The following is a 15,191-nucleotide window of genomic DNA, read 5'->3' on the forward strand; positions in this document are numbered from 1 at the left end:
GGCAGGTGATTTTGACTTTTTTTTTTTTAAATTGCAGGTATTTATGAGCCGCCATTTCTTGTACTACTGCAGTGAACCTACCCTGGATGTGAAGATTGCCTTTTGTCAGGTGTGTGTTCCTTACAGGTAAAATATACTTGTACTTCCATATTTGCCATCCAGATTATATTGAAACTGTAGAATTACAATAAAGGCCCAGTTCAGGCTACTGAATTGTGAGAATCAACCAGCGGAAAAACACAATAGAAAAGCTAGATAATGCATCACAGAGTTTACTTTATCACATATTTTGACGATCATAGTTGGGTTTTAATAATTTATGACTGTGCTTTATAATGGCTAGTGAATCTGCTGGAGTAATTTTTATACAAATAACTGTCTTGGGCCTTTTTACACACAATGTGGAATTGAAATAATAAAACTTGGTTTTAATCCACACCAATTTAAATTGAATCAAAATAGGACACTCTTAATCTCTGAAGAGTAATCTCTTAAAAGTGTCCACATACAGACATGCACAGAAATATCCAAAAGGATGAATGAAAACATATTTTTCTTATTTCCTTTCTGGCCTTTATATAGGTAAACCTTTGTACTGTAACACCTCACTATAGAACTGTTCTCTAACCTCACTGTATAACTCTCTGCTTTTACATCTTTGCTAAGAGATGAGGAAGAGTGGCCAAATTTGTGCATGGAGTATAAAGTTTATAGTTTAATTAAATGTGTGTGATTGAGGTTCTGCTGTATTGAAGCAGCAGTGTAGCCGATTTTGTACTTATTAAATTGATTTTGAAATTGTTCAGTCATGATGCTTTAAACTCTACAGAACTGAAACTAAACTCAATAAATTAAGTGCAGAAGGAAAGAGGATTCAGTTGTCCAATTCTCCTCCTACTGTGACTAGTGCTTGAGCGCTATTTCTTCATTCATTTTTATGGTCTGATGGAGCACCAGTAATCTGGCTGATCACAAGAATAATATATGTTTCTTGATCGGTGAGAATCATGTTGCATCCTTAGAAAGAGCATTAAAAGTATTACATTTAATACTTAAGCAGCAAATGATTACACTGGGTCCAAGTAACTGAAAATCAAGTAAAAAAAAAAGTAATATTTGTTCTATATCCGCATTTAATACAAAACAGCAGAAAGGTTTTTTCCCCCCACAAATATCTTTTCCCATTCTCTGCACTTCACATGGCATTCAGGTTCAGGGTGGATCTGGACAATATAATTTCAGTTTTCAGTCTGACAGTTTGCTTCACACATTTTCTTTTCCTCCATCCTCCTCTGCCCGAGGCATTTTCTCTTTGTTCCTCATCTACATATAGATTTTATTTGCTCAAATTCCCCTTGTACTAGAACCATCTTTGGTAGTTAGCAACATTTCATAATTCATCCAGACTCACTTTTTTTGTCACCATCATAGAAAGTTACTTTTACTTTTCATCCATAACTCCCTAACAGAGCTGGGGATGCTCTTTCTATCAAAACATTTGAACTGAAGTAAAATGACTTCTCCTTGTACCTACATTTTCTTCCAAAAAATCCCATTTTCAATTAATTTTTTATGTTTGCAGTTACCTAAAAAAAGTGGTTTTAGGTTTTTGACCAAAAGAAAGAAATCTAAGAAATACTTTAAAAAAATGATCATTTTTGGAAAAAATTTCATAAGGGGGAAAATCATTTTCTGACTCTCTCTACTTTTTAACTCTATCTTCTCCCTGTCACTGAGACCCCATAGTAAAATTGTACAGGAATCTTTACATATAATTATCTTCTCACACTAGGAAGTATGTTGTATGCAATCTTAATGCATCAATATACAAGAGGCATCTGACTACCTGCACCATGATCCTCCAGTCTCAGATGAAATGACATCTCAAATGGTGTGTGCCTCTTCCCTATCATGCCTGATTTAGATTTGAGCAGGGGAGAGGTGTTCTTCACCCCTTTTCTTCTTTAATATTCAGAACTACTTTTTTCCGGCCATTGATGCATGTCAATTAATGGTTTTTCTTGCAGGATGCAGGGTTTTGGAACTTGCTGCATTGAGACCACCAAAAGAAGTACCTAGAATGAAATTTTAGACTGGGATTTTGGGGAAGTTTTGAGCCCTTTCAAAATCTTAGCTTAATTTCTTCCTCATTACCATGACAACCTATGTAAATTGCTTGACCAATCACTATGCGCACGCTTACGCACTCTCTCTCTCGCTCTCTCTGAAATACTTTAAAGACTCCCTAGTTTCAATAACAATCTCATTGATGAACATTTAGAAACCAGATTATTTTGAGAATGCCCTTAGATTAGCTTGAACCACAGAAAAGATCATGTTTGTTGATAATCATGCAGATCTTCATTGGTTGAGCACATCTGGTTTATTTGCAAATTGTTTCTTAATTTTGATAAATCACTCTAATGTCTTAATCAGATTGGATGAAGATATTGCTTGCAGCCTTAAACATAGTTGTATTCATGCAAAATGTCCTGTAATTACCCATGGTTTCCGGTGGGTCATTAGTCAACATTCATAATCTATAAAAGAAGCGCTGATCTGCAGCTTAGATTCTTAGGTTACAAATCCTGCCTGTTTAATATCAAGAGTGATTTTTTTTAATGGGGAATTTTAATTACTCTGCTGCTTACCCCTTATTTATTTATAAGAGGGAGACTCCTTTGTTTGCTACCATTTCCATGTCAAGTGCTGTAATTATAAAATAATATCTTAAAAATAGAATTTATAGGGTGATGAGTCTGTTGTGATGTGGCCTTAGGTGTTGCTTCCATTTAATGGAAGTAGTGATGTCCATTCATGTAGCTCAGGCGTCTTCCTTTTCACCCTGCATACACAGTATGGAAAAGAGCTCTTAAATGTTAATCAGAATCTCAGGTGTATCCCACTTTCTTGGAACGATTGCAGAGCTATTTAATATCACTATGAAATATTGCATTATATTATCAATGTATGCAGTAAGCTAGAGAAATAGTGCATCTCATTACAGGTCTTTCTTCTCTTGCTAAACTCTCTATGCCACCTCCTTTCTTTACTGCTGTTAAATTCACTGTCCTTCCTCGGGCCATCTTCTTTCCTGTTCTCCCTCCTTTCTCTGCCCTCACTGCATCCAGTTTCTCTCTAAGGTTTTGTTACTTCTTCCTCTTAATATAACCAAAACCCACTCTTCATTCACTATTCACGTCACTAAACCCTCACTCCAAACCCTCTATTGCAAACTTCTTTGGTTTCCCTTCTTGTCACTTCTCCGACTTCAGTCTTTCCAAGGTAAGTTGCCTCCATTCTGAATACATTATCTCCTCTATTCTGTCACTCACTCTCTATTTGTTATAGCATCAAATTCAGGCTAGGTTTCAAAGACCTGTGTAATCTTGTCCCAGCTATGTCCCTGTTCTCATTTCCTTTTTCCTCCTTCACAATCCTGCCTGCTCACTGCTCCCTTTGTTGTGTCTCTTACCAATTCTTGGCCTTCACTGCCTCCTGTGCTTGGGACATTGCTCAATTTCTTGTTTACAAAGTGTTTTCTCTCTCCTCCTTCATGACTCTGTTGATATCCCACTTATTCAAAGAATCTTTTCTCCCATGGTCTCCCTTGACCACTGATATCCTCTTCCCTCCCTTACTATTATGACCAGAGTTTTATGTTGTCTGTGTGTTGGCTTTGTGACCTCTTCAGGGCAGGGACCGTGCAACTTTTATGTTCTGTGTGAAGCACCATATACCTTTATGTGGGGTAATGTGAGGAGCTTGCATGTGTTGGCCCTGTTCTGTGTATAAAGAGGTTTCAATGTCCAGAGCTCTCAGTCCAGTTTTTTTCCTCAAAAACATTTGTGTTCACTAAGGGCCAGATATTGTACTTATATGGGCAAAACTCCCATTGAGCTCAATAGGAGTTTTGCCTGAGTAAGCAGTTCAGCAAAGAGCTTCAAATGAGCACTAATAATACAATTCTAAATGCACACGTACTAGTAAGACCAGTTTAAATTCCAATATTACGTGATTCTGCAGAAGTAGATGTGAGAGCTTTATAGAACTGGAAATGAGAGAGATTCCTGGCTTCCTAATAGGACACACAATGTTCACACTTAGCTCCAGAAAATCTCAAGGAATCAGATTTTTAAACTGTGACACTTTTGGCTATCGAAAACTATTTTAGAGTAGTGGGGGTTATGGCTCCCTGTGAGCCTTGAATATAGTTGACACCTGACTGTAAAGTAAGAGGGATATAAATAATAATTAACGTATATGTTGCATACACAGAATACATAATGGTGTGATATAATGGTTCATTGGCATCTCTGTGGTTTGGCCAGCCCAAATTCATATTTCAGAATAACCAGTGATTTAAGTAAACACATGTTAATCGTAGAATTCCTGTATTGTTCCTTGCAGAATTACTGCCTATGTGGCTTTTTATGTGTCTGAGTCAATATTTAGCTAAGTTTCAGAGTAGCAGCCGTGTTAGTCTGTATCCGCAAAAAGAACAGGAGTACTTGTGGCATCTTAGAGACTAACAAATTTATTAGAGCATAAGCTTTCGTGGACTACAGCCCACTTCTTCGGATGCATATAGATATTTAGCTAAGATTTACATCCAATCTGACCTGCATGCAAACTACTTTTTAATCACTTTTGCTTGTGCTATATCCTTCTGAGCATAGTCTCGCAGCTTTTATGGGGAAATGAGGAGATTCATGATCTCTCACTGCTGTAGCATTTCTAATCATCGCCTCCATTGTTAGTACAAATTGTACTTTGAACCCGTATGGAGGAGAGAACATTTAAATAAGTCCTTGTAAGGTTTTGAGTACACGCTTGCCTGTAGCACTCATTGTTTCTAGGAGTCTGAGGAGGATAAAAGCTCAACTGTCCTACAAACACAGTTATCCGTTAAAATATGAAAGCAGCTGAGACCATCAGAGGGGATGAAAAGATGTGAGGGTTCTGAAGTAGTGAAATGCTAGGCATTGCTGGCATTAAAGAAAGGGCCAAAAGAATGTAGAATAAAACAGCATATAGGAATGTGTTTGTTAGCGAATGTGAAAAGATTAAAGTCTCTTTAGATATAAATCAGGAAGAACTGGCCTGGGGACCATTTGGATAAGGATGATGATGAAAGAGAACATGCACAAGGAAAGAGATCCAAGGGAAGGGAAATAAAAATGAAATGACTGGACATCATAAAGAAGCAGTTGAGCCCCATGACTAAGTAGGGGAGGCATTTCGTAGGTCAAAATCCTAAATGATGGTGTGACATTCCCCTGGTGTTATCTGGACCGGTGATCTACTACGTCGCTGCAATCCTTGACTCTGGGAGCCAACCTTACCCTGCTCTGCTATGAGAACCTCCACTCCTGGGCTGTTCATGTACAGCCTTTGGAATGTAAGCTGCTTGGATTGTGCAACCAAATGATGCTAGCCAATATCTCTGGTCCCAGACACAACCCTAGGAACCTCTGTCTTGCAGTGTCCAGTTATATCTGGACACTGCAAGCTTAGATGAGTTCATCAATTTAACAAAGAAATTGATATGTACCAGGCTTGTTATCCCAAGGGGAGTCTCTGAAATGCTTCAAACGAAACACGGTGCTTCAGGTAGAAATAAACAAACCAATTTATTAATTACAAAAGATAGATTTTAAGTGATTATAAGTCAAAGCACAAGAAGTCAGATTTGGTCAAATGAAATAAAAGCAAAATGCATTCTAAGCTGATCTTAACACTTTCAGTGCCCTTACAAACTTAGATGCTTCTCACGACAGGCTGGCTGGTTGCCCTTCAGCCAGGCTCTCCCCTTTGATCAGCGTTTTGGTTGCTTGGTGGTGATGTCTGTAGATGTAGGTGGAAGAGAAAGGAAGAGCATGACAAATGTCTCTCCTTTTTATCATATTCTTTCTTCCCTCTTGGCTTTGCCCCCCTTCCCTCCTTCAGGGTCAGGAGAGCATTACCTCATTGTAGTCCCTGACTGAACAAAGGAAGGGGGGTGACTCACTCGAGAGTCCAACAGATCCTTTGTTGCTGACTAGGCCAGTGTCCTTTGTTCCTGTGAGGCTGGGCTGGGTTTGTCCCATACATGCCCTGATGAAGTGTGAACTGCCCCTCTGTACCTGGAGAGTTTTGCCTGGGCTTGTTTTAAGCCATGAGGACACATTTTCAGCCTCATAACTATATACATGAAATTACAACCTATAACATTACTATAACAACAATGCTCAGTGCATCATGAGCCTTCCGAAGACACCCAACATGACAAACTTTGCATTGGATACCACACAATCATATTATAAGGATGAACATGGGGGTGCAGGGTGTTCCCCCGAGATACAGAGTGTCACAGATGTCAGTTTGTGGTGTCATCTGCCCACACAGATGAAGAAGGGACACAATGACAAGGGTTTCAAAAAATTATCAATAGAAACAAACTCAGCAAGAAGGCGAAGAATATTTGGCTTGTCAGAGGTGGATCTGTTTGGCTTTCTTGGGGCCTTATTCATGCATGTAGCTATTACATGAATAAAATCTTTGACTTGGTAAGGTTGCTCAGGACAGTCGGAGTTTGCAGGCTCAAGCCTTTATTTCCACTTTGGCAATTCATGAAAAAACTCTATGGATGTCATGATTGAGCCTGTTTATTTGAACAACTCTTTCCTTTTGACTTTGGGGACCAGATGGTGGGTATAAGACATTGCCTGTGTTCGAGGTAAGGGGTGAGGAGGGATTGCACACACCTGAATCTCTGGAGAGATTCTATTTGAATAAGCGGCAATTGCTCTTATGGATCTAGGGTAGTGCACTCTCGAGCAGGAGTTCTGCCACCTGCAACATATGGAATGTGGTGTTCCTGAGGCTGGTCACTCTCTTCTGGATGGGGTAGAGAGATGTGGGGCTATGGCCACCATTGGAAGGACATCACTTGTGCTAGGTTGACTGTGCAGGGGCTTCCATCCCATTCTCTTTCCCTTTCTATGCCCCACACATCCAGGATAGGGTCAGCACCAGTCTGGCCCTCAGTAAAGTAGCTATCATACTGGTCTTGATTCAAAACTCATAGAAGTCAATGGGAGTCATTCCATTGACTTCAGTGAGCTTTGGATCAGGCCCACTAACAGTATGACAATACTTCTATATATGTATATATTCTGACACATTCAGACCGGACAGCATCCAGAGAGTGGTGGAAGGCAGGTATAGTAGCCCTAGAATGCTAAAGTTCCTATGAGTTGAAAAGGGGTTACCTCAGATCAACTAGGGACACTCGAATCCAATTAAGGGCAACCTCTGACCTTTGAAAAACCCCTCTTCTCATGAGGGAAGGAAGGAGGGACTCTGGTGAAGGACTGGCATCCAGAGGCCAGCATAATAGGACAACACCCCAGAGAGGGGCAGGGAAAGGTTTTCCATTATTGTGTTGCAAGGTTTGGTTTTGGTTTGGTTTGGGTTTTTTTTTACTGAAGGGTACTGCTTAGGCCTACCCTCAGGCCCACCTTGTAAATATTGGAAAATAAAACCTGAGTAAGGAATACAAACTCTCTGGAGTGGGACTGATTTACTCCAGGTCCTTCCGTGCTCCTCCCCCTCATCACCAGAGAGGGAAATGCTGAGCCCAGCAAGGTGAAGGAGGTATAAAGTACCTGTAAAGATATTGATCCGTAAGTATTTGTGATATATTAGGATTGCCAATCATGGGATATGGGTAAAAAGTGTCGTCCATAAACAGCCAAAATAAAACTGTACCTGTTAATAAACAACCATAGAGTTTTTAGGGTGGAAAATAGGCAAAGGAAGCAATGGAATTACATAATATGAGAATAAAGTTCTCTGGTCTTTTAATCTGCAAAGGCGAGAGAAGAATATTTCTGAGAATCATAAATCTGGTTCTGTTTACTGTTGTGTTTCCTTCTGTTTTGCCCTCCACGTTGGAAAAAAAAAAGTTAGTCAAAGTTGTGTGTCAAGCAGCAATTGCTGCTTGTGTTTTATCAGATTTTTTTCATTTAATTGTTCCATAAGAGCTAATAATGTGTTTTCTAATGTGCTAGGATTTAGCAATGCCTGAAGCAAGTTCATTCTCCAATTCTTCCACTGACTGTCTTCACAGCTCTATTTCCGTGGTTTTGGCATTAACAAATTTTAGGTGTATCTCTTCCCTTGCCATTCATAATGAGTCATACCCTCAGCTGTATAAATCTCCAGAGCTCTGATGTCTAGAGCTGATCAAAAAGTGAAGAAAAATGTTTGCAAATAAATAAAATAAAAATGAAAATTTGACATTTTGCAAAGTTCAAAATGGAATAATTTTTTTCAAAATATTTTTTTAGTAAACTTTGAATTTTTGAAACTTTTGTTTTTCCTCTGTTCATATACCCCCCTCCCCATTTTGTTACTTAGTTCAATAAAATGAATGATGACTAGGGTTTTTTCTTGTAGTACTCACTAACTTTTCCAAAATTGATTAAGTTTTCAGAAGTTGACTGGAAAAAGAAAATGCTGTGTGTGAATGTTTACACATGTGTCGTGGTCAAAGACACCCATGCATTGATTTTAGTTTACAGACTCAAGCCTGAGGCCAGTTTATTGACATACATACCAGTGCACTGGGGTGCAGTCCGAAGACTGACACACCGAGGACCGCTCGCAGGCGGCTTTTATTTCATTAAACCGCAAGCAAAGTACAAACAATACGTCATGAGTTAAGAAATTGGGGTTGGGGTCAGTCGCCCCTTACTGGCACCTTCCTCATTATTTTCCGAGAATTGGGTGTTTTATTTGGGTATGGGGGCGCTTGGTGGTTTTCCCCAGGGGTGGTACTTGACACCAGTTTGGGTACATTTCTCGGCAAGTACGTGTTATTTTCTGGGGTTTTACGGTTAAGGGGGTTACCATGGGACGCCTAAAGAAGTTCTATGATTGGCTAATTTTGCAGATAGCTGGAATTGGAAAGTTTGCAGATAGCTGCAACTGCAAGAGTGATCAGCTCTTTGCAAAAGCAATTTCTTAATGATTTCATAAACTTGCGGTTATTATATTGCTAAAGCAGTTTCTGTTGTAGCCCTTAGCATTGTTTTTTGTTTTTCCTCCCCCCTCCTCTGGCCATTACCCTTGACCGAGTTTGGCAGAGAACTGTGTTGTTCAGTCTTGCTCAGGCCTGGGCCTGTACTGCTTTGTGTAAGGGTAGTTAGCATAACAGATCTCTCTTGGAGGGTTTATTTCGGGGCCTTCAGACTCTAAGCTTTGGCTATTAAAAAGAAGGCCCCCCTGTTCTATTTCCCCACACATGCGAATTGAAAATTCAGTTCCCATGAATGCTCATGCAGTAAAACTTAATCACACAAATGTATGTAACAAGCAAGCACAAGCATACCCATATTAAAATCCAAGCAATTATCCAGGCACTTTTTTGTATTGTTTGGCAGTAATCATTTGACAGAAATATGTGAAACTAAAGTGGTTTTCGTTCAAAGGGGAAGGAGGGAATACTTTTTTATTTAGTTTTGTGGCACCTGAATTGTACAATTAGTTTGGAACCCCAAAACTATAACATGGCCCAGCTTTGCTGCAAACTTACCGGTATTTCCGCTTCACCAAAAGCTTTGTTGCCATCAGCGACAGTTATTCCTCTGTAGAAGGCCCACATGAGTTCTATGAATTGCTTAAATCCCAAGTAAACCCATTTTTGAGGACTTAAGTAGGGCCTGATGTGAAAGAAATAGCTCAAATGAGAATTTTGGCTCAGCATAAACTTTAATTTTTTTTAAAATGAAATGTATGTTGATAAGATATGAAAGCAACTCTTTGCTTCATGGTCAAAAATCACTAGGGATTGATCATGATCTTGCCCATGCACCCCCATAGTAAGTTCTCTAATTCTTTTGGTTGGTAACCTGTCACGGACTAATTAAATTTATTTCCAGTATTTTGAGAGACTGTATGAGTGTGGGCAAATGACAAACTTGCTGACTAGGCTGTTAACTATTTTTGTGAGTCTGCTTAGGCCTACAATGAACACTGATGAATATTCAATTGTGCGCTGACTTATAAAAGGAATTGCATAGGATGCATGTCAACACAGTATTTAACCTTAAGCTCTAAATATCTTGATTTTTTTTTTAACTTTCTCATAATGAATATTGCATCAATGTCTTTTCCCCACCCTGGATATCCACCCGTGTAGCATCATGTCATCAGTGAACGTGAGGACAATAGTTGGTGTCATTAGATTGCCCAAACCAACCCAAAACCTTCTCAGCTTCTTTATAAATCTATTTTTAGCACAAAAGAATGTGACTGATATTCTGGTGCAATAATGAATGTTGGGTTGAGAGTAGGAGGCTCGCAATGTGAACTTTGTCCTCGCTGTACAGAAAATGATAATGGAATAAAACACATTGCAATCTGTTTGACTACTTAGAGGTACTTGCCTCTCACTTCCAGTTCTGGTGTGCCAGACTGAGCACACCATGTGAATATTTCTCTACAGAAAATGGAAGACGGTTCAAGGCTTAACTTTCACAGTGTCATTCTTCTGTTTCTTCAAACGTATTTTTGAGTCATTCAGGACTTTGTCTTGAAGCTTGAATTTGGCACTGTGTCAGTGTCCATAAAACTTATTTTTTTTTGTGTTTCCAAAAAAAAAAAAAATCCTTGCACTGTTGGGCTCATAACAAACTGTAATATTTTAATTGCTTCTCTGAAAATGATGTTTACTGCCTGAATGAACAGCCATGTTAATCAGAATGTTTCAAAACAATGTGGAGAAGATGGCCTGTTTCCTCAAGGGTGGCTGGCTGCTATCTCTCAAAGAGGATGGGACAAGAGGAGGCATGAAAAATATCTAAATGAGCTAGTTATAATTAAACAGTGCTATCCAGTGGAGTGGTCGTTCTCATGAGAAAATTGACAGAATATTAAGCATTCTAAGGCAAAACCAAGAAGAGATGATCTTGACAAAGTCAGTTTTTGAACTTCAATGCTCACTTTATGGAGTATTGGCATTTAAAAACAAACAAGCAAATAAAAAAATCCTCCCAATGAACTCTTCTCCTTGCCCCAACCCATCAAATTCACATTGTTTGAATTCTATGGCCATGTATCACAGTTGATTGTGACAGCAAAGTTTTGATTATGTAACAAAATATATTATGATCTATTGTTTTTAATAATAGAATAAGTGAAACCAGTTAGATTTCTCTAACTAAAGATGGATTTAAAGGAATTAATGATGGACAACGAGGGAGGGTGGTGGATAGTGAGTGGAAGACACAGACTTGGGGCTGGTTCCTATGCTCATTGAAGGTAATAGAGAAGCTTTTTTAGACTTCCATGCATGTACTATCACAGAGGTGGGCAAACTACCGCCCACGGGCCACATCTGGCCCACGGGACCGTCCTGCCTGGTCCCTGAGCTCCCGGCCGGGAGGCTAGCCCCCGGCCCCTCCCCTGCTGTCCCTCCTCCCCTGCAGCCTCAGCTTGCTCCGCCGCTGGCACAATGCTCTGGGCGGCAGGGCTTTGAGCTCCTGGGGCAGCGCAACTGCAGAGCCTGGCCTGACCCAGTGCTCTGAGCTGCATGGTGGCGGCGGCGGCAGCAGCGTAGCCCGGCTGTAGCGCCGTCAGCCACCGGTGCTCCAGGCAGTGTGGTAAGGGGGCAGGGAGCAGGGGGGGTTGGATAGAGGGCAGGGGAGTTCGGGGTGGTGGTCAGGGGGCGGGGCTGTGGATGTTGATCAGGCAGAAACAGGGGGTTGAATGGGGGCAGGAGTCCCAGGGGGCAGTCAGGAAGGAGTGGGGGGTGGATGGGGCGGCAGGGAGCGGTCAGGAGCAGGGGTTCCTTGGGCAGTCAGGGGACAGGGAGAAGGGGTGGTTGGATGGGGCAGGGGTCCTGAGGGGGCCGTCAGGAATGAGAGGAGGGGTTGGATGGGGCGGCGGGGGTCTGGGGGCATTCAGGGGACAGGGGGAGTTGGACAGGGCAGGAGTCCGGGGTGGGGGGGCAGATAGGAAGTGGGGGCTGGGCCACGACCCCCTCCCCTAACTGGCCCTCCATACAATTTACAAAACCCGATGCGGCCCTCAGGCCAAAAAGTTTGCCCGCCCCTGTACTATTAGCTACTTAACCCTCCATCCTGCAAGATCTGGAGCACCTTTGGTTCCCATTGAAGTCAATGAGCATTAAAGGTGCTCAGCATCTTGCAAGATGGGGCCTTACTTTACTAACTTTTTTGCTGTGATTTTAATCCCCAATTGACTATTTACTCAGAAGCTGATGAGATTAGTCCCTGTGACTTTTTTTTTTTTTTGGGGGGGGGGGGGAAATCACCCAGATCATTTACTCATTAATACAGGGGAAACGGAATTCAAGTTATTTATATCTATATGAACCTGTACTTTCACATTTTTTCAAATCTGGAGTTTTTATTATAGTGTGTAGAATACAAAGTATACAGTCTAGGACACAGTACTCAGTTGGGGTCTGGCATTCAGTGTATGCATTCAGGCATATACCAAGTTTTAATCATGGGCTTTAAGGCTTTAAGAGTCCTTGTTTTTTTCAGTTGAAAGATTTACATGCTGGAGTGATAAAATGAAAAAGAAATATGTAATGTTCAAATCATCAAAGGGTCAAGGAGATGGTATTTCTCGAAGATGTTAGAAGACGTCATTATATGATTGGAGGTGTCTTATAAATCCATATCAGATTACCCTCCTATTTTCTTGCTGACCACTAGGGTTATGAAACTGGCTGGTATTTGCTACTGTTCTTAGTTATACATGGAGATGTTCGTGTATTTATGATAAAATACTTTGTATTGCTTTTCAGAGGCTTTTGTACCCCAGCCTCTGAAAGTTACCTCCTGTTGTTGCAGGACCAAATCCTGACATGCTTACTCTGCTTTTACTCTGGTTCAGTTTTATTTCAGTGAAACTTTTGTTTGAGAAAGGACAGAGCTAAAATTGATAAGTCTCTTAAGATTTCCCCTATCATTTTAAAATTCAGTCATAGTGCCAGGATCCTCCTCCTTGGCAGAATGTCTACTAATATTTTTCACTTCGTGCAGTCTGGATCCTAGGACAAGGGTCTAAACCAAAGAAGGGCAGTGCACTGCCATACTCAGTGAGAACTGCTCAGAATCTCTCAGGCAGGATCAGTCCTATAATCGTGGGCTTGTTTTTGTGCTTATCTGAAATGATTTGTGACTTTGCCCTGATGCTCTGCAGTAGTAGCACCCCTCCTTTATTTTTTCAGGCAACTGCTACAGTTTACAAAACTTAAGAGCTTAATTCCCATGTCATTTGCACCATTTTACATTGATGTAAGTGCACTGATGTTAAAGGAGTTCTCAGCCACTCCTGGTTTATTGCAGTGTGAGAGGAAAGTCAGACCAAAAGCACCATATAGAACACTCCTGCAAAAGCCCTGAAGTACCAATAATGGCATGCATATACCAGTGGCTGGGAATTTCTGTTCTACAGACACTGGCTAAAGGAGGCTTCAGGACTTTGCAATGGAAGTTTCCTAGGTGAAGGAGAGTTTACTGTTGTATTTGAAAGCCTTTGAGAAATCATCTGACGGTGTACAAGTCTCTGACAATGAGCATAAAATGACAGCAATACATATTTGAAAACTAGGCTCTCTTTCATTGTTATGCTGATGATTTACTGGTCTTGGTTTTGTCTTTTTGTCAACTCCTCATCTCCATGACAGGGATTTGGGAAACAAGTGGATGTGTCATATATTGCCAAACATTACAACATGAGCAAAAGCAAAGTTGACAACCAGTTCTACAGCGTGGAAGTAGGTGACTCAACCTTCACCGTTCTCAAGCGCTACCAGAACTTAAAACCTATTGGCTCTGGTGCTCAGGGAATAGTTTGGTAAGTCTCTTCAGTTTCTTTTATTTATGTTTTTAAATAGGATATGCCTTCTGCATTTCTTTGGAGTTTGCTAGCTCCAAACATTGTAAAAATAACAGTTAAACAGCAGACATCCCTAGAGAAAAAGAGCCTAGTGTTCCTCTAATAAATGGTCTTGCTGTTGTGAATGACAGCATTGGGTTTGTTTCTCACATAGCAAGTATTAACTAGCAAGAAAGTGGGAGACAGATCTTACAATAATTGACAACTGTAGCCCTTATTTGCAGCAGAAGTGCAAATTATATATCAAACAAACCCTGTAATTTCTACTCCTGGCGCAATAAAAGTCACAGAGACCTGTTTAGAAACAAGTCACATCCCCTAGGCATCTTGAAGCTTTCACATATCTTCATGACAGATAATGTTTTTCTTTATTTTAAGTGACATTTCAATGCAATGTTTAAATAATCCAAATGAATGACAGAAATGTAATAGCTGATATTATGTAATATATACCATTAATAGAATTCACAGAGTAAATAATCATTTAAATAATCACATTAAAAGCTTATGTGACATTTTCTTTTACATTTGTTTCTGCAGTTTTAGAGATGGTCCTTTCCTTTTGCCAGTGGTTTATAGTGTGAACCCCTGTCCAGTGGTACTCAGCATATTTGTTTTAGACAGCAAATAGTTTTCCCCTGCCCCCCGCAACTACTTTATCATAGATGTCATTTTCTGTCTGTCTTCTCTAACACTGCAGTCTTGTGAATTTAATGTAATGCTACCTTATCATGGGAGAGAATGGCAGAAACATGAACTTTCTCTAACACAAAGGCAAGTGCAATTCCATAGATTGCTCAGCATGGACACTAAAAATTAGCAATGAACCATGGCATCTGTACCTTCAACCCCTTCCAAGTCTGCATCACTTACAGAACCTATGCCACTTCCACTGACCAAACTGTGTAATTTCAAATCTGCTTCATGGCATCAAATTGAGAATTTATTTATAGTTTTTATCATACCTTTTTTCTCCCAATTTTTTTACAATCAGATTTTAGAAAGAAATATAATGTATGTATTAAGTGCTTTTGTTTGTTTTCCCAGGATGTTTCTCCTTCACTACCTAGCATTAAGCTCTTGTCTTCTCTTCCTACTTTGCACCCTGTATTGCTGTGAAACTCCTTCCTCCTCTCAAATCAAATTTTCCTATGCCAGCCATAACTGATTTGCTGTGAAGTTCAATTATGAGCAACAAAGAACAGATAAAGCTAAAGGCATCTAAATAGAATCAATAACATCCTGTGATATTCATATTTCATGCTGAGATT

General features: G+C 40.2%; 1 protein-coding gene across 8 annotated transcripts in view; it reads left to right on the top strand.

Annotated features, from left to right (window-relative positions):
• The window catches only part of MAPK10 (mitogen-activated protein kinase 10), a 258,639-nt gene that overhangs the window by 139,088 nt on the left and 104,360 nt on the right, over window positions 1-15,191 (top strand). For 7 of the 8 annotated variants that reach the window (XM_034771494.1, XM_034771498.1, XM_034771497.1 and 4 more), the window contains 2 exons: window positions 38-109; window positions 13,709-13,878. In XM_034771494.1, the coding sequence (XP_034627385.1) occupies window positions 44-109; window positions 13,709-13,878 (236 nt within the window). In that variant the 5' untranslated portion in view covers window positions 38-43. Of the gene's footprint in view, window positions 1-37; window positions 127-13,708; window positions 13,879-15,191 lie in introns of all 8 variants that reach the window. The other variant, XM_034771500.1, reaches the window with a different exon arrangement.

The sequence above is a fragment of the Trachemys scripta genome, chromosome 5, assembly GCF_013100865.1.
Source record: "Trachemys scripta elegans isolate TJP31775 chromosome 5, CAS_Tse_1.0, whole genome shotgun sequence".
NCBI lineage: Eukaryota > Metazoa > Chordata > Testudines > Emydidae > Trachemys > Trachemys scripta.